At 39.3% G+C, this 24679-nt stretch overlaps 2 protein-coding genes across 37 annotated transcripts in view; one reads left to right on the top strand and one right to left on the bottom strand.

Moving 5' to 3' along the window:
* LOC135293390 (collagen alpha-1(I) chain-like) overlaps nt 1-24679 on the bottom strand; it is a 406941-nt gene that overhangs the window by 33393 nt on the left and 348869 nt on the right. For 30 of the 32 annotated variants that reach the window (XR_010355523.1, XR_010355510.1, XR_010355494.1 and 27 more), the window contains 2 exons: nt 24421-24479; nt 18013-24316 (listed from right to left, as the gene is read on the bottom strand). The gene's annotated coding sequence lies outside the window, so the exon portion shown is untranslated. Of the gene's footprint in view, nt 1-2271; nt 2411-18012; nt 24317-24420; nt 24480-24679 lie in introns of those variants that run through there. The other 2 variants (XR_010355485.1, XR_010355518.1) reach the window with 1 other exon arrangement.
* The window catches only part of PHEX (phosphate regulating endopeptidase X-linked), a 113289-nt gene that overhangs the window by 41904 nt on the left and 46706 nt on the right, over nt 1-24679 (top strand). For all 5 annotated transcript variants that reach the window (XM_064407461.1, XM_064407463.1, XM_064407465.1 and 2 more), the window contains exons 8-12: nt 1576-1659; nt 1968-2113; nt 8318-8411; nt 13306-13434; nt 16910-17011. In XM_064407461.1, coding sequence (XP_064263531.1) covers nt 1576-1659; nt 1968-2113; nt 8318-8411; nt 13306-13434; nt 16910-17011 — 555 coding nt within the window. The remainder of the gene's footprint in view (nt 1-1575; nt 1660-1967; nt 2114-8317; nt 8412-13305; nt 13435-16909; nt 17012-24679) is intronic.

The raw sequence follows: 24679 nt of genomic DNA, 5'->3' as shown, positions 1-24679 counted from the left end.
AGTACATATTTGTTCTGTTTGTCAGTGATGGCATAAGAAGATGTATCCTTAGCTCTAACTCTAATGCTTTCCTTACAGTGTCTTACAGAGCATTAATCCACAAAGTATGTAAGTGAAGCTGCCATGTAAGATGACATGGATCATGTAACAACCCTCAGCATCAGTAATGCACATCGTTATGCAATAATCCATGCTTGATTACAGGTTCTTTTAGTAAGATTAATCCTCCTAACATCTGTCCAGATATTAAGCATGAGTCAGTGGACATGGACTGTTGCATAAACCCTAATAAACATAATGATTATATAAACATCTTACTGTGATTCAGGTAGTCCTGTTTGTCACTGGAGGTTTTACTGTATCCAGTGTTCCTCTGCATTTTTTCAAGTACACCTACATAATGGAGAGTTTCTGTGCTCAGGCAGAGGCAGCAAGAATACTTTGGATATAGGAAGGAGTGGCATGTTTTGAGAGAACTCGTTGGTGTATGAGAAAGATTTTTATTAAGTTCGAATCACTGGAGGAAGAAGGAAAGTTTTGAGAGGAGGGGAGTAAATGGCTTAAAGAAGTGTTTAAAGATTTTTCAGATAAATGAAATTTGCAGAAAGGGAAAAGAAAGTAATTTTTTCCCCTATGGCTTGAGCAATACTAAAACCATAAACACCTAGTGGAGAATTTTGATTGAAGTGCCAGCTGTCTGGTTAGTCTGGTGTCAATCTCTGTCCTTTACACTGCCCAACATACAGCCTGTTGTATAGGATTTACCTTGCAGCAGGGCTGGAATTGCCACTGGGATTTTTGTTTCTCTTGAACACTGAGAAAATTTTGAACTATATCTTGTACTTTGTTTGTTTTACTATTATGAACCACAGGGCTGTCTTGGAATCTGCATGTCCTTCCTGTCAGTTATAAAAGACTTGCTTCATATTTAGGATTTCTTTTGCTGTATCCTTGGATGCTGCAGAGTGACTTGAGATCTGGCTCCTCTGGTCACTCAGATGAGGGGCCTGGTTGGGGAATGCTTTATTCATGTCTGGCCTATATACTCAGGTGTCCTGCTATGGAAATCAGGATGATGGGGTGAAATGAAGAGAAACTTGTGTGTATCTGGCTCTTCCCCCAGGTGGAGTAAAGCTCTATCAAGAAAACATTCAAAGACATGAGATGCACTTCCAGTTATGAAGATGCACCTATCCCAGATTTGACCTGTTAAATCTGAGGTTGGCTTCTACTCAATAGGAAGGAATGAATAAGTATTAATGCTCAAGGTGTACTTTTATCTCTTATGTATTAACATGTCTTTCCTTAGCATAATCAGAGTTAAATCAGTCTCAAGTCCAAAGAAGACATGCAGCTCATTAAATTCCCCAGTAATAAGTTAAACATAAAAGGAACTATGTTCCATTTCTTCTAGCTAAATGCAATCCTCAGAAACAGAGGTTAATGCCATAAATGCTTGGAAAACAGTTGGTGAGATATTTCTGCACTGGGATTATGAAGGATGGTGATGACATAAGAGTCCTTGCAAGATAAACCTTGTTTTGATGGTTTTGTGCATTTTTTTCTCTTCATCAGATCATGATTCCATATGAAAATCGAACAAGTGAGGTGATGTACAATAAAATGAACATATCGGAGCTTAGTGCCATGATTCCACAGGTTGGTTGGGAATAACTGAATTTTTTTTTTTTTTTTAAAATATCTGACCTGTATAATTAAAACTGTCTCTTTAGGGTTCAGAGCAGCATGTTAAAGAAGCATCATTAGGAATGTGTGTGCTCATTTACAGTGTATGTTCTTTTAAATATAGTTCCAACTTTAATGAGGATTGAAAACATATGGAATGACAAAGTGCAATAGTTTCTAAGTTTTTTATAAGTAGAGCTATTAGTTTTAAAGGTGTACCTTAGTTAATAAATAATTTCTCCCATAATCTGCTTTAACCAGCCTTCTCTTTGTCATTGCAGTTTGACTGGCTGGGATACATCAAGAAGGTGATTGACACCAAACTCTATCCCGAGCTTAAAGATATAGGTCCTTCAGAAAATGTGATTGTCCGTGTTCCCCAGTACTTCAAAGATTTATTCAGGATACTAGAAAATGAAAGGAAAAAGTAAGGATCTTATGATGGTTTCACTCACACTTGTAGGGGGACATCAGATGCTGGGTTTTTTCTATATTTTTTTTTTCATGAGTTTCAGCTATTCTTGGAATCAAGTCTCTAGGCAAACAGTCTGCTTGGTTTTGTCTGAATGAGGATTTAGATAGTACCTTGTGCACAGCAGGAGAATTTTCAGTTTCAACACATTTCTTCTATGGTTAACACAGGTTGCAGTAAAGCTGCTTTTTCCAGATGCGTTCAGCATCTCTTACTTTTATAGGGTCTTGTATCTTGTGAAATCCTTTACACCTGTAGAACATAGTTGTAAAATGCAGGTAGCTCAGATTAAACAGGGTAGATGTGCTTTGCACAGGGAAGCAAGACAGCTTTGGGCAGTAATGAAAAAGTGACATCCCATTTGAAACATCTTTACTGATGATGTCTAAGGGATTTCTGTGATAATTTGGTCTCTGAGGCATGTTACTGAACTTGAAAATAAATTTTGTTAAGATGTTGACTCCAAATATCAATCTTTGCTGATTGTACAGTATGACCACAATCAAATGTATTTCAGGAAAAAAGGACAAAGATTATTCTTATATTGTCTCTTTCTGTCACTAGCGATGGAACGCTTGCATTAGTTCATAGTACTTGTAAAAATAGCACACAAATAAAACAATTAGAAAAATAAAAATTACTGATTTGCCTACAGATCATCAAATATCCTTTCTTTAAAAAGATTCAAATAAGTAGCATTACTGCTGCCAATATTAATCTATTGAAGAAAGTATTATTTGGGCTCTCTCTGCTTTCTAACTCAAAGTTTGTTACATCAGTGGGTATAAATGTGTGATTTAGAGGATGCATATCTAGCAAGGTAACAGGGAATTAGTTATTCCCTGCCTACAAATACACTTAGATGCAAATATATTCTGTAACCGCAGAGTAAATACCTGGAGACTTTTTCTATTAGTTTCTTATTCAAGGAAAATCTGAGTATTCAAGAGAATTTAAACCAGCCAGTGTGTTGTGGCAGAAGGAGGCTGGAGTAATGACCAGAAATAATTGCAATGCCTGCCTTTAGCAAAGCTCAAGACCAGGCTTCTGACCTCATAGGTTAGGGGGAGAGAGTGAGCAAAACCAGTTCCAGTGTATTCACTCTGCATATTTTATAGGTATTAATGGCTTAGGCATTTTCTGCCCAATCTTATTCTAAAAATTTGCATCATAAAATGTTAGAAATGGCAAATAGTGCTAAACTGAACCCAAGCAGGCTTCAAATTCCTGTGTGTAAAATTTATCCAAACAGCCCAGGCCTGATAACCAAGATCATGTTTATCTATTAGGTGATAATGTTCATTACTTAAAATGTCAGAGTCTGCTCCAGAGGTAACCTTGCTATCTGGCCTGAGAAAATTAGGAAATCATCTCAATGTGGACTCCTAACAATGAGGTCTCAGCATTTCTCTGTAGTGTGAACTCTGAAAGCTTAACAAGGATATTTTCTTTTAGGTAGTCTTATTTGTCATTCTCCATATGACATTTTATAGATTTATTTAATGTAAACAACATGAATTTGATTTGTTACTATAAATATATAGACCTGAAATTCCTAGAAAAGCATTTCAAAATTTTAAATTTGCTTCAGTGTTCATAATGGGAATTATTTTCTCATCATTTCAGGAGATGGAGTGTCATTAGAAAAAGCAGGTATTTTCACCAAGTTCATATTCTTTTCAGTTACAAGGCTATCCCTAAATTATACTTTTATTCCAGTGCCTTGTGTGTCCTCTTCCTGAATGAACACCCTCTAGCCTGGGTACTATTTGAAATGTCACAAAAAGATGGCTCATGCCCCAGTATTTTACCCAGTGATCTGGTAAAGTATTTAATGAAGTTTGTTTCAGGTGGAGGGAAGAATGGAGTGAAAATTAAGTCTGGCTACAGAGGCACTTTGTGTTGGAGGTGTTAACTTGTACAGACTCACAATCCTTGTATTAAAAATTTTTCCCTCAGACAACTTGCTGAGCAATCTTGAATTGTGAAATCATTCACGGGGCAATATTACCAGAAGAGAGCACATTGACATGGTGTAGCATGAGTTTAGCAGAATTTTACCTAACTGCATGTAATCAAGTTGCTGTGTGGAGCTTGAAATAGGTGCAGCAGTGTCCAGAGGTCACTCTGAAGTCCCCAGGCCAGGGCACTGCTGTGACTCCAGCCCAGGAGCTGGGCTATCCATAGTGAGCTGCCCAAGAAACTCAGCAACTGGCCTGCAGGAGTTTCCACCAGCCTGGGGACAGCTAGCCTTAGTCATGTCAGGTGCTGAAGTGAGTCACAACTTTGTAAGAGATCTTCAGGGATTCCTTCAGCTTTTTGGTGCACTAATTCATTTTAATGGGGTTTATCTCTATTACAGGAAGAAGAGGTGTGTGTATGTAGCTGTGATGTAAATGAGCCGTGGCAGAGCTCCAGTACAGCTGTGCCATGTGAAGGGGGAGATAGAACTGTTCTGGCACTAATTAGGAGCTTATATCCCTTCCCTGTTACCAGTGTGCTGGTGCTTTATGGGAGCCATAAATAGGATACTCTAAATTGCATCCTTTCTGGAGATCCTTGCAGCTGTTCTCATAGATCTCAGAATGCATAATTAGTTTAATAGAATCATAGATTGGTTTGGATTGGAAGGGACCCTATAGATCACCTTGTTGCAGCAGCCCTGCCACAGGCAGGGACACCTTGCACTGGGCTGGGTTGCTCAGAGCCCATTGTGACGAGCCACTCTTAAGGGCAAGGGCAGCCTGGCCTTGGACACTTCCAGGGGTGGGACATCCACAGCTTCACTGGACAGCTTGCTCAGTGCCTCATCTCCCTCACAGTAAATAATTTCCTCCTAATAGATGATAAATCTATCCTTTTTCAGTCTAAAGCCAGTCCCCCTTGTCTGTCGCTATATGTCCTTGTAAAATGTCCCTCTCCAGCTTTCTTGCAGGCCCCTTTTCCCTTGTCTTATCTTGCCATGTCTTTCAATATGGGACTATTAATTGAGAAGAACTCTAATTCATATAGCATATGAAGAATTTTTTTCAGAGATGGAGGGAGGCACTGGATCTCTTTTCTGGTCTTAGTCTGCATCTGAAAAATCAGAGAAGTTACAATAATTTGCCTTGAATTAGTGCCTCTAGCAATAGAGGCAAAAGTTTTTCAGTACTTATAATTTGATTCGTGACTCAATTCTGAATAGAATTTTCAAACAGATCTAAAATTTGTGAGAGATCTTTTCCTTAAAATGTCAATTAATTTTTCCACCTATCTCATATTAAATCTGTCCTCTTTAATTGCTACCATGTCTGTTGATTAATATGGTACAAACTCACAGAATTTTACATGAGCAACTTACTTTATTCTCAGAGAGGACAGAAAGTGCTTTAGTAAATATTCATAAGTTCTGGTATAATTTTAACTGTCCCAGCAAACAATCTCTCTACCACTTCCTCTGGGAGTGTGTGTCACAACAAGGGTCATACTGGTTAAAAGTGAGCCTACACTTTCTGCAACAGGCATTTAACAGGAAGTTAAAATAGAGTGTACTCTTCTGAAAGGTTACAACAACAAATAGTCTGGTCTCATCGAAAGAGCAGAGAGATTTTTATGTTTTATTTGTGTAGTGGATTTTGCTTGATGTGTAGAGATTAACTTCTCTGAGCCTCAGTAAACTTATTTGTGAAACCAGGATGAAAATCACCCCAAAATCTGCACTGTAGTAACTTTATCAGCAAAAAGTGTCAGTTTTTAAGCCAACTGAAGATAATGAAATGATTTGAAGTTTGCACAGTTAGCCCAAAATGTAAAATAATCATTCCCCAAATAGGTAAACAAATTCAGATAAATTAACATTTTATTTTGTTTTAAAAAACAAACTAAACCACACTGGGCTTCAAACACATGACAACAAACCCTTTCAATCTTTCCACCTGTTTCCCACCCCCGATTCATAAGCATTCAAGTGGAACCTCCCTGTTGTTCAAAGCATGGTGGATTCTGTTTTGGTTACAAGCTGGAATTGTTACTGTCTCATCAGACAGCTTGGCTTTAGCATGTGTCAGCCTTTTCCTTCCCAAATTAAAACAATCCCTAATTAATTATATTTCCTGCAACTGTCATCTGCCTTCATTACTTATACCTGACATAAACATTTCTGAATTCTTGTTGACATTTCTGTCTTTCAATAAGTTACCTTTTAAGACCCAGCCTTCATGAATTTCAGTCTTCCATTCACTACCATTTTGAGAGAGGTTCCCCAGCTCAAATGTAAGGACAAACATTGCTGTGTGAAAGCAAGTACACATAAGACAGAATTGATTTTGGTTTTGTGAGTAAGTACCAAATTATAATACATAATCAGTGCATGATAATGATTTATTTAGCTAAGGATTTTACCTAAGGCTTTTGATTGGAAGCAAATCTTTAACCTTTTAATCTGTGAGATTTGTATAAATGCTACAGAAGTTGCTACAGCTGGATATTCTTCAGCTCTGCTGAAATATCTGAGGCAGATTGTTGTGAAGTTTCTGGAGTTTGGGTCATTTACCAAAACAGTGAGAGCTGAGTGCTTTTAGAGTACTTCACTTGTCATTGAGTGAGAAAATTCCACATTGTCAGAAACTTGTTAAGGGAAAAATCTGGACTTTGTGGCATTTCTTAGGTTGAAATTAATTTTTAATGGTCCTAAACATTGTCTTAAAATGGTGTGATTATCTAAACAGAGCTAACTATTTTGGCTTTTGAGACTTGTACTATCTGATAAATGTACATGTTGCATGCTAAAAAATCTTTTTCAGATATGTTTTACAATTATTGTGGGCATTTAGGTGCACTATAGAATATATCTGTATACTAAAAGAGGGAATATACCCAGTGTGAGAGATGCAATAACACACCTTGAGCTGAAGCCTTTGTGTGGGTGGACTGGAGCTTGGTTAGAGGCAAAAAAGTTATGTCTCCAGCAAATGCTGCTGTCAAGACAGCATGCCCACAAAGTGTGTTCCCCAGCTGTTATGATTCAGAGGAGGGAGCTGCTTGGGATGTGTCTCTGAGTGAAGCTAATGGAGTGACACTGCAGCAACAACTGCATTGCCTCACACTTCTGGCAATGGGAGATTGCAGAAATGGGATTTTCAGAGATGGGGGAGTTGTTCAGACAGCCCATAACAGCACCCTCGTTTGCATAGAAGCCATTTTCCTATTTCCAGAGAAGTCTATGGCCTATCAAAAATGTTATGTATATCCCAGTGGGGAACAAATAATGTTTGAATATCCTAGCTTTGAAGCAATGACTATCCTTGAAAAATATGTCATGTATAAAAGAAGGTGAGAACAGTAATTGTAGGCCATTGTTGGATTTGTTTGAGACTGTTTGAGGTTGAATTGTGTATTTCAGAATGCACCTTTAGCTCATACAGCCCCTGCTGAACATGGAGAGATATCAGTCTAGGCTGGATAAATCCTCCAGTCAGGTGCTCAAAGTTTTATAAAAGGAGCATGGATGCCAGATCTCCTGGGAATTTTAAACAAGCTCTTCCTTGATCTCTCAGCCTCAATTCTTATAAGTTTTTTGTTACTGATACTTCTCTTTTTTGGTATTTCAATTATCCATCTGACAAAATAGGAATGGTAATACTTTAATAACTTTGTGAATAGTAGAAGTTTTCAAAGCGTATTGATAACTTCTAATGAAAGATACAAATATGAGATAATGAGAGTGTATATGGGATGGACTCTTATCTATTCTGTTACCATTTATGTGCCCTACTAATGAGGGGAGATAACATTCACTTTGATCTACAAAAGAAAAACCAGTTAATCCCTGGATAGAACTTTGATGCAACTATTATTATAACACAGTTCTTGCTACTTCTAAGGAAAATGAAAGCTTCCTTTTGAAAAAAACATTATCTAAAAATTATGTACTAGGTGATGGACCTGTTATAAATAATCCTTAGAAGATGGTTATCATGGGGCATTTATATATTAAATGGCTGCAATCATACAGATTCTTCTGTGTAATTGAGATTTATCAATTTGACCATCACTCATTTATTTTTAAGGTGAAGTTTCCACCATTGGGATAAAATGTTTGTGGAGCTATTTCTGTGAGTGCTTTGTGGTACATCATATGTGTTTACATGTCTGATAAAAATATGCCTGATTTAACAGGACTCTTGCCAATTACCTGGTATGGAGGATGGTTTATTCAAGGTTATTTAACCTCAGCAGACGTTTTCAGTATCGGTGGCTGGAATTTTCTAGGGTAAGTTATGCTTTCATAGCATTTACAAGGGTCCTAATTTGACACTGTTGGTTTCCCTTATAGTTGCTTATACCTTTGCAAAACACAAAATGTTTTCCATGCTGGATAATTTTCTTGAATAAACTTTTTTTATTTTTGAAGACACCTTCTAAAACAATTGATGTACATATTTTTGTGTTTGATACTAAGACATTTATATGACACTAAAACAAAAAAAAGTCTTTTAGATAATGTTAAAGAGGTTTTGAACCCTCCCCTTTAAAAAAACTTAGTCTTCTTTTGCAGAAACTTAAATTAGGTTATGTGGGCTGTGACATTCAGGCCAAATTCTTTTGACCAAAATCTACACCTCTTGAAAACTACTGATTGCCCATATGTGAATACAGCTCTAGTAAAATAGAAGTCTAGGATTTCAAGTTTTTAAAGCTTGCTCAATGCTCTTCCATGTTCTAATGCCATTACATGAGCTGTAGCACAAGGATACCCAGCCATTTCTACAGAGAAGATGATCAGGTGCTTGGGGTTGCAGAAGAACCAGAAAACTGCCACTAGCTGTGAGAGCAGAACTAATAATCTGTCCAGTGATATGGGCATCTGTGTAAAACACATACATTTGATTCAATGAACCCTGAATAGAAAGCCACCTTGGTAATCATGTGGGCAGTGTGAGCGCTCCTTAAGTAAAGCAAGGATGATTCGGAAAGTGAATGGTACTTTGTCTTGTGTCTGAGCTACTTGGGATGCTGAACTTTGTTTGCCATTATGAAAATTGGCTGACAACAGGAGGCTGGCATGTGCAGGAGGTGTGGGTGTTCTGTCCTCCCTGGTGAGGCATGCAGGTGACTAATTAAAGAACCTATACTGTTTTGCTTTGAGTAATACTGGAATAGTTCTGAGTTGATCATATACCTAAAAATAAACTCCAATAGCTTGATGGAAACTACACAGGAAAGGCAGCCTCTTGTACTTCTGAGATCATATTCAAAATAGTCTTGTTAGAGATGCTATTTCCTTCATGTAAAATATGAGAAACTGGCTGTCAGAACCACAGTGACAAGTTTGTAGGTGTCCCCTCCTGGGACATTTCTTGCTAGTCAGGTACAATAGATTGATGCTGGCTATCAGCCAGTCTGTAGCATAATACTGTGTTACACTGAGTTATATAATGGCAGAAAAAATCCTGAAAGGAAACATTAAGCTTTGGGTACTGTGCATTTTAATATGGTAACTGGCTGCTGTCACATCTCTGGGACGTAGAAGCTTAGGGAGAAATCGAATTCAAAGTGATTCAGTGCTTATTAATAATCTCATAAAGGCTGTCATACAATTACAGAATGGGTCACATTAAAAGGGACAGTGGGGTCATTTTGTCCCACCTCCCTCCCTGCTCAAGCAGGGCCATCCCAGAGCATATGGCAAAGGATTATTCTTGAACTTCTCCTGTGAAGGGCTTTTCATACCCTCTCTGGACAATCTGTGCCAGTGCTCGTTCCCTTCACAGTGAAGAAGTTCTTCCTCAGGTTCACATGGAACTTCCTGTGCATCAATTTCTGCCTCTGGTCCTGTTGCTCAGCATCACAGAAAAGAGCCTCCAAAAGGCTCCAATCTCTTGGCACCTCCCCTGCAGATACTTTTAAACAGTGATGGGCTTCCCTCTCAGTTGTCTCTTCTCAAGATTGAACAGGCCCAGCTCCCTCAGGCTTTCCTCATAAGAGAGATGTTCCAGTCTCTTCATCCTTGTTTCCCTTCACTAGATCTGCTCCAGGTAATCTGTCTCTCTTGTCCTAAGGAGCCCAGAACTGGGCACGGCCCTCCAGACACACCTCACTGGGCTGGGTGGAGGGGCAGGATCCCCTCCCTGACCTGCTGGCAGTGCTGTTCCTCATGCACCCCAGGATCCCACTGGCCCTCCTGGCCCCAGGGCACTGCTGGCTCATGGACAGCTCATTGTCCACCAGGACCCCCAGGCCCTTCTCTGCAGAGCTGCTTTCCAGCAGGTCACCCCAGCCTGAGCTGGGGCCTCGGCTTGTCCTTCCCCAGTGCAGGACCCTGCATTTGCCTTTTCTGAGTTTCAGACCATTCCTCTGCCCATCTCTCCAGCCTGTCCAGGCCCTTATGAAGGGCTGCCCAGCCCTGGGGCTGTCGGCCACTCCTGCCAGCTCTGTGTTCAGTGACCTTGCTGAGGAGGCCTCTGCCCCTTCCCCCAAGTCTTTAATGGATAGTTAAACAATATTGGCCATGTAAACGGGTGTAGACCTCACAGGTCAATAGAAAGGACATGAGGAATGGAGTCCAAGGCATTGGACTAGTCTGTTGTTGAATGGATCTGTCTAGTCAGAGGATGGAGAACTAGAGGCACCTTAGGATCATAAAAAGGACCCACCAATCCCTTGCCAGGTAAGTGCATTACCACTAAAATACCATTGAATTACCACTAAAAAGACACAAGCATGAGATAATTCCATGACCCTTAAAAGAAAGTATGTATTTTATACATCCATTTTTTAATTAATTCAGTCAGCCTCAACCATTTTCTATTGGTGGCTTTTATACCTCGTGTGTAGAAACCTTGGCACTAGGGCCTTAAAATCTTTGCAAGGACAAGGAAAAATACATGATGACACTTTAAAAAAACCTTCAGGTTTAGAAATAGGACAAACCTGCTGACTCTAGAGAAAGTGCTTTGAGTAGCACACCAGCAACTCTCAGCAGCTCCTCTGCAGTGGCACTTTGAGACCTTGTAAATGTGCAGTGGCACCTGGGAAGAGGTTGGCTAATTGTGTCGTGAAGCTCTGAATTGACTGGGAGGGCTTGAAACCTGCTATTTATAGCCACTGTTACTACCTGAAGTACTGTGTTTTAGAGTGGTACATTAATATTAGGAGGACCATTTGAGGGAGTTCCTGTTGGCTGTTGTGACATAAATATCAATAAACCAGCTGTGAGATATAATCTGTTCCTCTCAGCTCTATTTTTATTGGTCTCACAGCCTGTGCTGCCTTTATAGCCTCCTTACAGTCAAGCCTCCCTCAAAATAATGATAATTATTGTGTTGTAATAATGGTATGTCACAGTCTAAAAGCCAGCTCTGTCTCCTGACTATTTCTATGGCTGATGCATACTCACAGCTTTTGGAAGGAATTTCAAGCTCTGATGACTAATACCATAACTCCCCTTCTCTCCCCTGCACCAGGAAAAAGCTTCATTGCAGGTTTACTCTGACCCCAGAGAGAAATTTTCTTTTCTTTTGTTCTTATCTTGTTTTTGAGTGTTTTGTTTTGTTATGTATAAAGGTTGAAGAATTTGGAAAAGGAGTTGATTGTCAAATTTGGCTCTATTTAGAAAAAATATCACCTTATTGTGCATTGGTTTGACTAATAGGGGTTCTTTTTAGAAGCAATGTACTCTTCGCCATCGAAAATCTATTACTGCATATACAGTATTAATAAAAAGCACTTGGAAATGCAATTCACTGGTGTATTTAAGTGTGAGTCATTGATTATGCTTAATTACAGACAATATGATAGGGAAAATCAATCTCTGAACTACCAAAATATCTCACCTTCAATAGCTGAGGGTTAAGCTGCTCTGGAATTTTCCAATGAAATATTTTCCTATTGGAAAAAGACAAATCCAAACCCTTAATTTTGCTGGACATTTAATCTTGTGCTCAAAGGAGGAGAATAATGGGAGAAAGAAAGGGCTCAGAAACTGCAAAATTGATGCTTAAGAAGCTTTTATAATCTGTGAGAGGCCAAAATCCCTATCCTACCTGCTCTGGTCTAATGCTGACTATACTCTGCCTTTTCACAGCTGTCAGGTGTTAACTGCTGGACTGGAATTGTGCTTGTTCTCTGTGGAAAAGCTTAAGAAGTTTCTTAAGTGGAAAGGGAACGCTTTGAACATTGAAAATAACAAATTTTTCTTAAATCAGCACTGCTTATTGCTCACATGGACCCATCTTCTCTATTGTGTACAGGATTTATTTACACAAACTTTATCTTGACAAGCAATGTAATGTTGGCTAGTTAAGTACTCACAGTAATAACATTCCTCCTGTGAGAAACAGAAACCAAGGCAGCAAATACTCTTAGTTCTGTTTTGCCTTGTTCCTTGTTGTGTTGACCATTCTTGATTGTTTCTTTTGAAGTTCATTTATGGTGGCATCATCAGAGCCTGAAAGTATGTATTTAATACCATTCCTTTAGTAAAACATGCAAGTTGTTCTACCAACATCTTTCTACTGCAACATAGAGTGATTTTTTATTCTTTTGGGGGCAGACAAACATATTCAGTGTTCGTGATGATTTAAACCTCTTTTCTCCTGAAAATGCTCCATTTGGGAAAGGAACTGAAAGCAATTTTACTATTTTACACAAACTGCTATAAAAGTAGTTGGACAGAAAAATGACAAGAAGGTGTGAATGTGTACCCATCTGTGTTAAATGTCATTAGTTCATGGCAATGGAGGGCTCAGCAGGAGGTGTTTCACAAGGATTAGCCCAATTTTCATGAGGACAATCTTCCTAGGTTTCTCACCATGTCAGAGGAGAGGCACATGTTTTCAGGAGATATCTCACAGCAGGGTTTTTCTAGAGGAAATTGTCTCTCACAAAGAAAGAATACCAAGGTTAGTCCAAAGTAAGCACTAACTCTTAAAGCCTAGTCTCTCTGTCACTGCTACCATTGTAGTGTTCTGAAGTTAAAAATCTTACAGGTATTTTGTGGTATTCAAAATATTTGTCATAGCATTGGATGAAAATAGAAATAACTGTAGAGTATCATTATTGTTTCCTTTTGGTGGCTTTTTGACAAATATGCTTTGGCCTATACTGTGTGTGGATTCCTCTTAAACAGTATGGTGTTATGGTCTAATACTTGCCCCTATCAACAGGTAATTCATGGGACTACAACTTTGCTGCCTCAGTGGGATAAATGTGTGGACCTTGTAGAAAATGCCCTCCCCTACGTTGTGGGTAAGATGTTTGTGAAAGCCCATTTTCAAGAAGACAAGAAAGAGATGGTGAGTTCTCTGTAGTCTCTGGAAATTTGCAGTTAGTGGTTTCATGCTCACAAACTGCCTCTGATGTTAGAACAAAGTTAAAAAAGACAGAAGACTCTTGAAAATGTTTTCATTGAATTTTAAACCCCCAAAACACTAGGAGAAAATTGAATGAAATTGAAGAAGTATTACCTTTCTGCCCATCTGGGCACTGCCCCTTCTTTCCATCTGCAGTCCTACAGACAAATAAGCAGCCAGTCCAAAACAGGTTGAACACTGTTAATTTATGTAAATAGTGACAACCAGGCTGTGCAGGAACAGAGTGAGGGGTATTGATGAGAAGTGGTTTGGTATAGCTAGTATACTTTATTATGGTAAAGTTTTTACTGACTAATCAAAAAACTGGTTGAGATTTCTCTGCTTTAGGATTACTCTTTGAAAGCTGTGACTGCTACACCTGTAGTCGGAGCAAGAAACATGTGACTGATATCTGGCCCAAATTAAGGGAAGCTGAGAGGCTCTCACATACTGAGAGTTTATATCCGTGATTCAAATCATTCCTGCTGAACAGTGGAAGGAAATATTTTTCCATACCTTTGAGTTGAGAGAGATGTTCATCCTCGTTCTAAAATTTTCAATATTCAAATAATTAATTACCCTTCACAATAATTTATGACTTATTTTTCAGTTCATGTTTTTCTTATAAAGTTTTCCAATATCTGCTTTTACAGCCATTGATTTTCCAGCAGTAATCAGTTTTAAATTGACTCATTTAGTCATTGAACTTAGCTCTCCATGCAGGAGAGGCACAACCATTTAGGAAGCATAAGATGGCAGCCTGTGCTGGGAGCAGCAGCTCTGTGAAAGCCCTGCATTGCCCTGGCTCAGTAGCCTAAGTTTCTTTGGCTTTATCTGCTTGGACTGCTTTCTCAGGAAAGGATTCCATTTTTGAAGGCACATACTTATTTGACTTGTGCAAATCTTTGTCATCTGTTTCCCTCTCAGGTTCTGCAGTTATTTTCATATTTGCCTTCAACTGGAGTTTCCTCTCTGAGATCCAGCTTTTCAATCTCCTTTTTCTTAACCAGTTTGTAATGTGCTATTTGGCCATTTTGTGGCAAAAATATGCCAGGCATATGCAGTATGTTATCCTGCACAGATAAGTGGGAAGAGTAGGAGTATAAGAAATGTACTCTTTGTGGAGGGGATGGACACTTTTTTGTATTTGCATATGTGAGGAAACATTATGAGAAGCAGATAGAGCAGAGTTTCTCTTGAAATGCAAGTTAATTAGAATGTTTCTTAGTATGCACATTCCTTTTAAACCGAAGCTTTGGAAAATTATCAAGTCTGAATTTGCAGTAGCACCCATAGTGAGAAATGCATATAAAATTCATAGTGTAGGTCACAACATTCAGTCTTAAAATGAAAAACCCATGGAGATAAAATTACATACAGATGAAATTCGTTGCATTTCATTTGGAAGTGTGCTTTTCAACTTAATAATTTGTGGTGTTATCATTTTCATTTCACTGGTTTTCAGTCCTATTTCTCTTTCTTAAGCAGTAAGAAAGCATGTGAGTAAAGCACTCTTATTTGTACAGGGTTTTTTTTTTGTGTGTGTGTGTGTGTTTTTTTTTTCTGGCTTATGGCATATATCTGTCTATGATAAGCAAATCCTGAGTTACAGATAATATGGATTCTTTCTCCCCCCCATGTTTTGTGATTGATGTTTTATACCTTAGATACTTTTATCAAGAAAGACATTATTTGTGTCTAAATATAGCACTGCTTCTAACTCAGAGTGCCTGCAGTGTTTTTTACAGATACGCCTGAGCAGTTTCAGTAATAACTTTGATAGCAGGAATAGGTTTCTGCCCCTACCCCCTGCAGCTACAGCTGCTGCATAAAGCCTAAGTATACACCAGGGCCCAGCTGCAGAGCTTGAGTTTGAACTTGTAACCTCCAAATACAGGGAGTTCACCTCGTTAGTGAACGAAGTTAATTGAGTCAGTGCTCTGTCATCAATATCTTTAAGTTACCCTATTTCCTGGGATGCAGTTTACTGTGGATGTTTACTCTTTAGTCATATTTAATGCTAGACCCATATTGCCTCTAAAAATAAGAAAATGTTTTTTGAAAAGGGTAGGAAAAATGAATAATCCAAGGAACTTTGCTGCATTTTTTCTGACTGCACCACAAATAAAGGACAGGTCCAGATTAAAATGTTCGTCTGATACATTAATGACAATTTAGCTAAAAATAATGTTACTTTTGAGGGTTTAGTCTCTGCTTTTAATGACATTTCAGATCTACTAGATTTATAGAATAAGACTATACAAATCTCTGCTGCTTGACATTTTCATTATTTTTAAATGTAACATAACTGATACCACAAAGTTCCAATAAGTCTTCATCTAATGGGTATCTGTCATGTCTTGTGCTGTCTCAAGTCTGGTTTGTGCTAAAGGACTCAGGCAATGGCTGGATCCCTCTCATTGCCTCTCTCTCACAGCATTCCCATGGCTATCTGTCGTGGGGCTCATCTGCTGACATAAACAGACACAGCTGCTTGCATGCACTTTTCTGGGCTGCCAGACAGATCCATAGGAATGAGGGCTCTTTAGACTCATATGATGCATATTTTAGCCATTATATGTCTTTGTCATTTCAGGGTTTTCTTAGTGTGTATACTCACTGAACAGTCCTATTATTATTTTTTACTTGCTTGAGATGTGGTCTTGGCTTTGCAGAGGTGTCTGAAGAAGCAGCTGAGGTGAAGTGGTTGTGGGCTTTCCCAGTTTTGCACAGAACCAAGCTGTCATTTATGGTCCAGGACCACAGAAGCAGCTAAGGCTGCTCAGTAGTGTGAGCCAGGGCCTCCCTCCCTGCAGTAAGTAAAGGGTAGCAATGCTTCACAAATGCAGCTAAATACAGGCTAAATATTTGGATACTGCTTTGTATTTGGATCATGATGCTGTCAGCCCAAATTCAGTTCTTTGCCAGTATTAATAAGGCGTGTCTCAGTCTCACATAAACCAAACCAGGCCACAGACATTCTCTCTGCAGAAAAGGCTTTATTTGTGCCAATGCCTTTCAGCTGGCTCCTTCTGCATGGACCAGTGATCTAGAACCTAAAGGACAGAAATCTCCCTAAAGGACTGCAAATTTCTCAGTGTTTTTTATGATTTCAACATGGGTATTCTCACAAATATGACATGAAATGATCAGCAATGAACAAGGTGTGTGATGCCAGAAGGGAAAGAAGGTGGAAAAAAAACTTACCTTCAAAAAAAGTGTGTTACTACTGAAGAAAGCAGAAATTAGCCTTCAATTAGCCTTCTGCTGTCCTTCAAGAAAGGACAGCAGATACCATCTGAGCCACAATCATTTGTGATCTAAACAAATCTATTGCTCCTATATACACCAAAACTTTCCTTACAATGATTCTGCCATGATATATTTTACTGGGAGGGATTTACTAAATATTTTGCAGATGGAAGAATTGACTGAAGGAATTCGCTGGGCTTTTATTGACATGTTAGAAAAGGAGAATGACTGGATGGACTCTGAAACAAAAAGAAGAGCTCATGAGAAGGTAATAAATATAAATGTTGAATAAATAAAATCCTGTTATGATAAAGATTTGACTTGAGTAATAACAGTATGCCATGAACTGTATTTGCAGTTCCAGTTACTTAATGATAATTTTCTTTGTGAAGTGACACATTTGTTTTTCTGGACTCTGAGCCATCTGAGGTCTTGCTTCTCTGCTGAAGTTATTTTTGTTACCTTGGTCTTCTTTCCTCGTGTCCACTATTCCCTATCTGGCTCTGTCTGATATAGACTATGAGCTTATTTCAGATTTGGCTTTTCTTGACAAAGGCTTCACCTTGACTGGGATCCTAGGGACACAGCACTCTACAGACAGAGAACAGTGTCTAAAACACCTGTGACAGCTCAGGGTATTTGCTGTGAAGATGGAGGATCTAGCCTAGAAGGAAATTGGAGAATAATTCAGCTTTCACCGTTTTTCCACAGTGCTGTGGTGGGAGGCCTAACTTGAGAGCTGTCTTTTGGGAGCATAATGGTGATCCCAGTTGAACATCCATTTCCTGACAGAATAATGCCAGTTATGAAGTGTTATAATCAAGGATGGCATTACTGGTCCTGATTGCTTTCAGATAAAGTCACAATAAAATGCAGGAGGCAAAGGTGAAGGCTGGAGGACGTACTCAAAACCTCCTTTTCACCCTATTCCCACATTGACAGAATGTGATGAGTGGAAAGGAGGATTGTCCAGATGCAGAGCCCTGCCCCCAGAGCAGCAATTGGAGGGGTTGTATAAAAAGACAAGTGGAGGGTGTTGTGTAGGACTGTGTCCTTATTTACTGAGGCAATGGGATATCAATGAATTAGTAAGCACCCTCTTTGAATAAACTGACAGGCAAGTGCAGCTGAACTGTTCCTGCTCTGTGCTTGAATAAAAATAGAGTGTTTTAATTTAAAAGCAAGCATGGACTTAAAAATTTTTAGTAATTCTAATGAAAAGGCTGTTGAGGAATTTTATCATTGGAAAGATTTAAATTCCATATGCAGTCTATTTACATTTTATACAGCAGTGCTCTTCATATATGTGCAAATGAAATAGAGCTGCATAAATGCACCAATAAACTCTGTAACAAGAGAACAATAGTAAAATGACATTTATTTCCTGTTAACCTGGTGGTAAATGGGCTGCAGTTATTACTTCTTCCTGGCTGTTACACTTTTTTTTTTGCTAGAAATACCATTAGAAATATAATGATCTGTAATTTAGATATTTGCTAAAGTTGATGCAAAATAAGAGCAGGAAGATTTTCTAAAAATTTTCTTAATAAAGATATTTCTATATAACAACATGCTTAGTGACTTTGTTCAAAATATGCTACCTGCCTTTCAGCAGGGAAACAATACAAACATTGCCAAAACCCAATGAACTCCTAAAAAAAGCTCTCCCTTTCCCATTTGAAGGAGGATTTTCATCAGAGGGTAGGCTAGATCTCCAGTAGGTACAAATGGCTGTTTCCCTCCATTGACAGATTTTGGAAGCACATGGCACTTTGCTCCCAATTTAGACATGTCACTGAAGGTTCTGAATTTGAGGTGGTGAGTCTGGCCTGAGCAATTCATGACAACCTAAATTCCATAAGTACAACAAAAATAATACTACAAGCCATAGTGCTATCAAATGTATAGCCAATGGTTCAAAATCATTCTCACTGAACTGAAAAACCATTTAATAGTTTGCTGACATAGGAACAAAGTCCAACTTGTGAGACACGAGTGTTATGTAATGCCTTAGATACTGCAGCAACAATTACGTGATACAACTTACGTCTACGAGTTTAAGTTCAGATCCACAGAAATAGCTACTTGGCTGGAAGGCAGGAGCCTAGAGAGACATTTGGTAGATTTCCAGGCAGGGAGTGTGTGCTTGTTTATTAAATATTACTTATTGTTAATGATAGATCTTCTATTTGTCCTGGAACTCTTGGATGAGCATGTTTTTAATTCAAGAAATAGATTCATTACATGTAGGGTCAGATAATTCACAGGGGAAATCTAAGTTTTATAATACAGCAGAACCTTCAAAATCTGTTACACTGTTCTAATTAAATCTCATGAGCCTAGCACTTTCTGCTGTTACTTTTTCAATACTTAGGCTTTAATAAAGCAGCACAGACAAGCATGAATTTTATGAGGGACATTGGTTGGTTAAAAAAAACCCACTATTACTTTAATGTAGAGATCTGTAAAAAATGCATTTCTTTGTCAATAAATGTCATCCACATGCTGGTCTCTTGCACACAGGATGGAGAAACACCAGGCACCAACTATAAATTGGGAGAGAGGGTGCAGGGACAATAGCTAGGGACCTGGGGGCTGTCTGGTTTGGAGAACAGGAGGCTGAGGGGCCACCTCGACATATTCCTGAAGTGGGGAAGTGGAGAGGGAGGTGCTGATCTCATCTTCCTGGGGTCCAGTGATAGCATATGTGGGAGCAGTTCAAAGCTACTTCATGAGGAGAGGTTGGACTGGACACTAAAAAGCTTTTATTTACCAAGTGGGGAGTCAAACAGTGGAACAGGCATCTTGGAGAGGTGGTTGATGGCCCAAGCCTGTGTTTAAGAAGCATTTGGACAATGCCCTTAACATCCCGCTTTAACTTTTGGTCACCCTGTTGGTGGCTGTTGGACAAGATGTTCTTCCTTCCAACTGAAATGTTCTAATTCTATTCTATCAATTAAGTAAAGACAGGAAGCTATTAGGTAAAGTTTTCATCAGTAACTGTCACATTGTCCCTTGTAGCAGTGCAGATTGGAGGTTCTGCCCTAAGTTCCATGGCAGAACTGTATCCTACATGGAAATGACTGATTCAGATATTTTGCTCATCCTCTGTATTTTTAATCACATTTCATTTTTGAAATGTTCAAATGCTCTGAAAAGAAATTAACTGCAGAAACTTGATGGAAGTTTTGTTTACTGTGCCTGCTCTATGTGATCTATTTAATTTCCTTTAGTTTTTCTTTAATTCCAGGCATATTTGGGTCATTAACAATTTTTTTTACTCATTTCCTGAAAGAAGAAGAGGGTCACTATGGGATCTGGGTGTCTGGGCAATGAACATAGAGAGTCTTGTGGTGATTGTAGCTTTAGATGACAACATTGTAATGTAAAGGACAGGGCAGGTTTGAAAGAGAATTAATTGCAAATCTTCCCTGTGGTTCAGATATTCACTGTTTTGTGTGTTTTCTGCTTCCTGTTTTCTGACTGATGCCCACCTTTCTTTTGTGCTTGGCTGAGGCCAAATTTGTGTACCTTGCTGTCAGCCTGATGCTTTGCAATCAAAGGAACCATCGACCTCCAAAGGACTTGTAAAAGACCCTGTGGTAGAAACTATTTGTGAATTTTGCTTTAGGCATCTTGTGAGCTCTATCTAATCACTCCGTCTGTGGCTCTTTGTGTCTGTCCTGTTGTTTTATGTTGCTCAGAGGGGACACAACTAATTTGATGTTAAAAGGATCGAATCTACTACTCCATGTGACACAGGGAACAATTGTCTTTCAGCCGTGATATCTGAGAATAATCTCTTTAGCCATTGTATAGTCTGGAGTTAAGGTTTGACATTCCTTTTGTAACAAAACAATATAATAAGATAGCATCTAATAATTTACCTCTGTCCCCTTCTGTTCCTTTCTTTCTGTGATCGAAAGATGAATTTAAGCCAGACCATGTAAAAGCCACTCTCACAGAAAAGGTTTCTAACAGGGTGAGGCGGCTCTGCCTTCACGCGCAGTTCTCACCTGGCTCTCTGGATGGAGCTCACGCTGCTTCCAAAGGAGCTCAGAGTCCGAGAGAAGCGCTGGGCTCTGCGCTGTGCTGCTGTTTTCTCTCCTGTCCTTACTCCCCTGCACTATTCAAGCCCATCTTTATTGTACCGTATTTCACTATCATCTCAAATTTGCTTCAAGTATGTCTGTTAACCCCCCGAATTTTCAGTGGAATGCTCTGATAAACACCCCAAACAGGTTTCTGTTCTTGCCCTTTTAGTCCCCCTTTTGTAAGGGTTATTACATTTTGCCCTCATTTGCAGAACTGGAATTATTCAAGTGGGTGCTGCTGCAAGGGTGTGTCTGGAAACACTCTTCAAATGCATCTTCTGTGACTTACCCATGGTCAGGTCACAGCCTCTGAGCAGGACTGCAGGGCTGGGGGCAGAGAAGGGACACCCTTTTGTTTTTTTACATTGAAGGTGCAGAATACAGCCAGCTATGGTGGCTAAACGGTATTGACAGCTGTGTTTTGGCATGGTGGGCCACAGGGGAACTGTGGGGAACCCACAACTGAAACTCCATTGATGTAACTTGTGTGATGAGGGCTCACTTCTTTAAAATGGTAATTTATTGCTTCTGCTCTTTAAAGGATAATTCAATGGAAGACCATCACTGACATGTTAAATTATTCCCACTCCTGGGCAGGAATCATTATTTTATTAATCACTATTTTTCCTTCCTAAAATGTCCTTTGTTCTTGGGTTTAATTGGAGGCTTGAAAAAAGATGTTTTTCTTAAATTCTGCAAGTCTCTTGTAAAAGATCCTCTTAGGCTATGGCACAGGAATAACTTCCTATTTGGAAGTTAGTTCTTTTGCTTTGCAGTACTATTTTTAAAGCATGGATGATAAGCCAAAAAAGTGCTTGTTTTTCCTCTAGTATGATTTTTCTGTAACATTATTAACCTCCTTAAGTTGTGGAGTACAAATCCCAAGGTCACTGTGCAATCATTTGGCTCCTGAACTTGCCTGCTGCTTTGCTTTATTTCTAAGTTGTATATGCAACATTTGTTTTCTCCACATCTCTGTTCTGAAGACTGAGTCAAGAGGAGCACAAGAAAATATCAGGACCGTGCCTAGCTATAGGTGGCTCTCTCGGGCAGTGTTAGGTACCTTTGTTTAGCCTACAGGGCTTGTTCTGCTTCTTCAGAGAACTACAGCAAAGCTCCCTAGACAACACAGTGTAGTTTGGGCCAATAGCCCTTATGAAATCAAGAGCCATCTGTACAAACACTGATTTTACAGAGTATAGGTACTTTAAAGGAGATGGGTGCCCATGGGTTATCATACTGAAGCCATTCGTTTCCCAGCCAGAACTTGCTGGCCCTGTCCAGCCCTGCAGTCACTTATCTGAGCCACAACCCCCTTTCTCAGTTCTCCTTGGCCTCTCTCTCTTCACAGTTGGGTGATTTCACTATGACCATGACAGTTATACTACTCAGAGCAGAGTCCAGTGTCTGCTTCGGACAGTGGCCAAACAGTAGCAGATGTTTAGAGATGAATGCAAGGGCAGGGCGAGCATAAAGGGACACATTCCCACTGTCCTTTCCTGGCCTCTGACAAACTGCAGCTCACTTGCTTCCTGAGCCAGAAGTGTTGTCTTTGTATTTACTCATATTTTCCTCCTGTGAGTTTTTCTAATGACTTTTTGAACTCACAAAAATTTTTATCATCCACAACTTCCCAAAGTAACGACTCCCACTGCCTCACTGTGCTCTGTGGCTAAAAATAATGTCTTTTTGCTTGATTGAAAAATGTCACCTTCTCCTATGTTATGGTAGTGCAGAAACCAGAGAATCATCATCACCTGTTCTCTTTTTGTGTTCACTCTTGCTTCTGTAAAGTCTTGGCAATACATTCTGGGAGAAAGAAGCCTCCTGCTTTTCTTCACATAGCCTGTCCAAGGCATGCACTAGATACAGTTCTGAAAAATAACATTTCATTGAGACCTGAGGCAAGCCCAGACAAAAAGGCCAGGCACCATAGCTTCAGGAGCTGAAATTAATCTTGCTTAATGCCAAGCTACTTTGCACAAAAATGACAAATCATCCAGTCTTGAAAGTGGTTACTGGGTGCTCTGCAAAAATTGGAAATGTCTTTTGAGTCTTGTGGGTTCTGTGGACCCATCCTATGAAAGTAAATGCAAAAATATGACAGTGGAACCAGCCCTGAGACTCAGTGCCTCTGATTTCAGTGGCTATTTCTAGAATGAAAGCCAGCACAAAACTGATATAACAATACTTGGTAAAAGAGAGGGATGGAGTTTCAAAACTAAAGCTTGCAAGACACCTTTTACATGTTCCTTTAAGATGACTTTATATCTTTGCTTCAGAGAACGTCACAAAGTGTAAGACTGCTTCAGAGCACTTATAGAAACTGCTAGACATACTTCAGAAGAGCTAAGAAAAGCAGGAGAAATTTCCAAAACCTCTAATTGCAGTTAGACACTTAATTCCTGTTCAAAAGCCTATAGGGGTGACTGCTGACTTGCTAATTTACTGGTTTTACTGGAAAGTTTGATTCAAATATTCTTGAAACAACCTTGCTATTTCTCAATTGGAAAGCGTACTTTTGTTGAGTGCCAATTAAACCTTAGCTGTGCTTCTCCTTTGTGGAAGTGAGCATTCTGAAATTAGGATAGTCTCTGTCTGGATGCAAAAAACTTGAGGGCCTGGTTGTATTGTAGTAGTTGCATTGCAGGGAACAGTGAGCCAATCTCTTTAAAAGGTTGGAATGTGTTGAAGTTTGGAAAAGGCAGAGTCACATTTTAACTCTTTTCCAACATGTCTGCAATTCCTTTGTGCATTATATATGTCACTAGGGGTTTATCTTCCTGGTTTAACTAATTTTTCATCGAAGCACAGCATGACTCAGGTTGGAAGGGACAACAGTGGGGTCATCTGGTCCAACCTCCCTGCTCAAGGAAGGTCATTCCAGAGCACAGGGCACAGGACTATGCCCAGATGGTTCTTGAATAACTCCAGTGGGGGAAACTCCACACCGTCTCTGGGCAATCTGTTCCAGTGCTTGGTCACTTCCACAGTGAAGAAGTTCTTCCTCATGTTCAGGTGGAACGTCCTGTGTGTTGCCCTGATTTTTAAAGATTTTCTAAGCCTTCTGATGTTTGCATTCTTGTAGCAAACTTTCTCACACACTTTTTGTAAACAACTTATTGTTTTGCATTCTTTTATGGAAGAGGAGAAATTTGATGGACTCTTGGTTTGTCCAGTGTCATTGGAGAGGTGGCACTTTCAGCCTCCAATCTACTGTCACCTTTGGAAGTCTATAAATGTTGGAGTCAGAAAATAAACTTCCCTTTTCAACCTTGAAAACAGCAGCGTGTTCACGTCGTGTTGTTTTGTGTCCCATAACGACACCTGTGCATCAGTTTCTGCCTCTTGTCCTTTTGCTTGGCACCACTGAGAAGAGCCTCCAAAGAGCTCCATCCCTTCAGCTTCTTAGAGGCATTGGTGAGGTTCCTTCTCAGTTATCCCTTTTTGAGGCTGAACAGCCCATTCCTTCTTCTACCCTGTCCATGGACATGAAAAGAAGGTGACAACTCAATAGGAAGTTGTAAGGAAAGTAGATGCTTCTCAGATATGATGTAAGGGATTTGAAATTTGTGCTACTTACCTAGTTTGGAATTTGGTCAGGATTTTGAGGCTGCCACTCCTTCACCATTCCTTAGATAGCTGTTTGGAAAATGCCAATTTTTAGAGTAACATTTTTTCACCTGGAAGAAACAGAGTATGGTACTTTTCTTCTAGATTAGAAGTGTTCCATGCTTTTCTCTGAATAAAAATAGGTCTTCACTTTCTATCAGATTAACATCTACTTTTCTTTCTTATTCATTTTACATCAAATATTTATTTCTCATCACAAACTTTAATTT

This window comes from Passer domesticus, chromosome 2 (assembly GCF_036417665.1).
Source record: "Passer domesticus isolate bPasDom1 chromosome 2, bPasDom1.hap1, whole genome shotgun sequence".
NCBI classification, from domain to species: domain Eukaryota; kingdom Metazoa; phylum Chordata; class Aves; order Passeriformes; family Passeridae; genus Passer; species Passer domesticus.
This window is presented reverse-complemented; position numbering and strand designations above follow the sequence as displayed.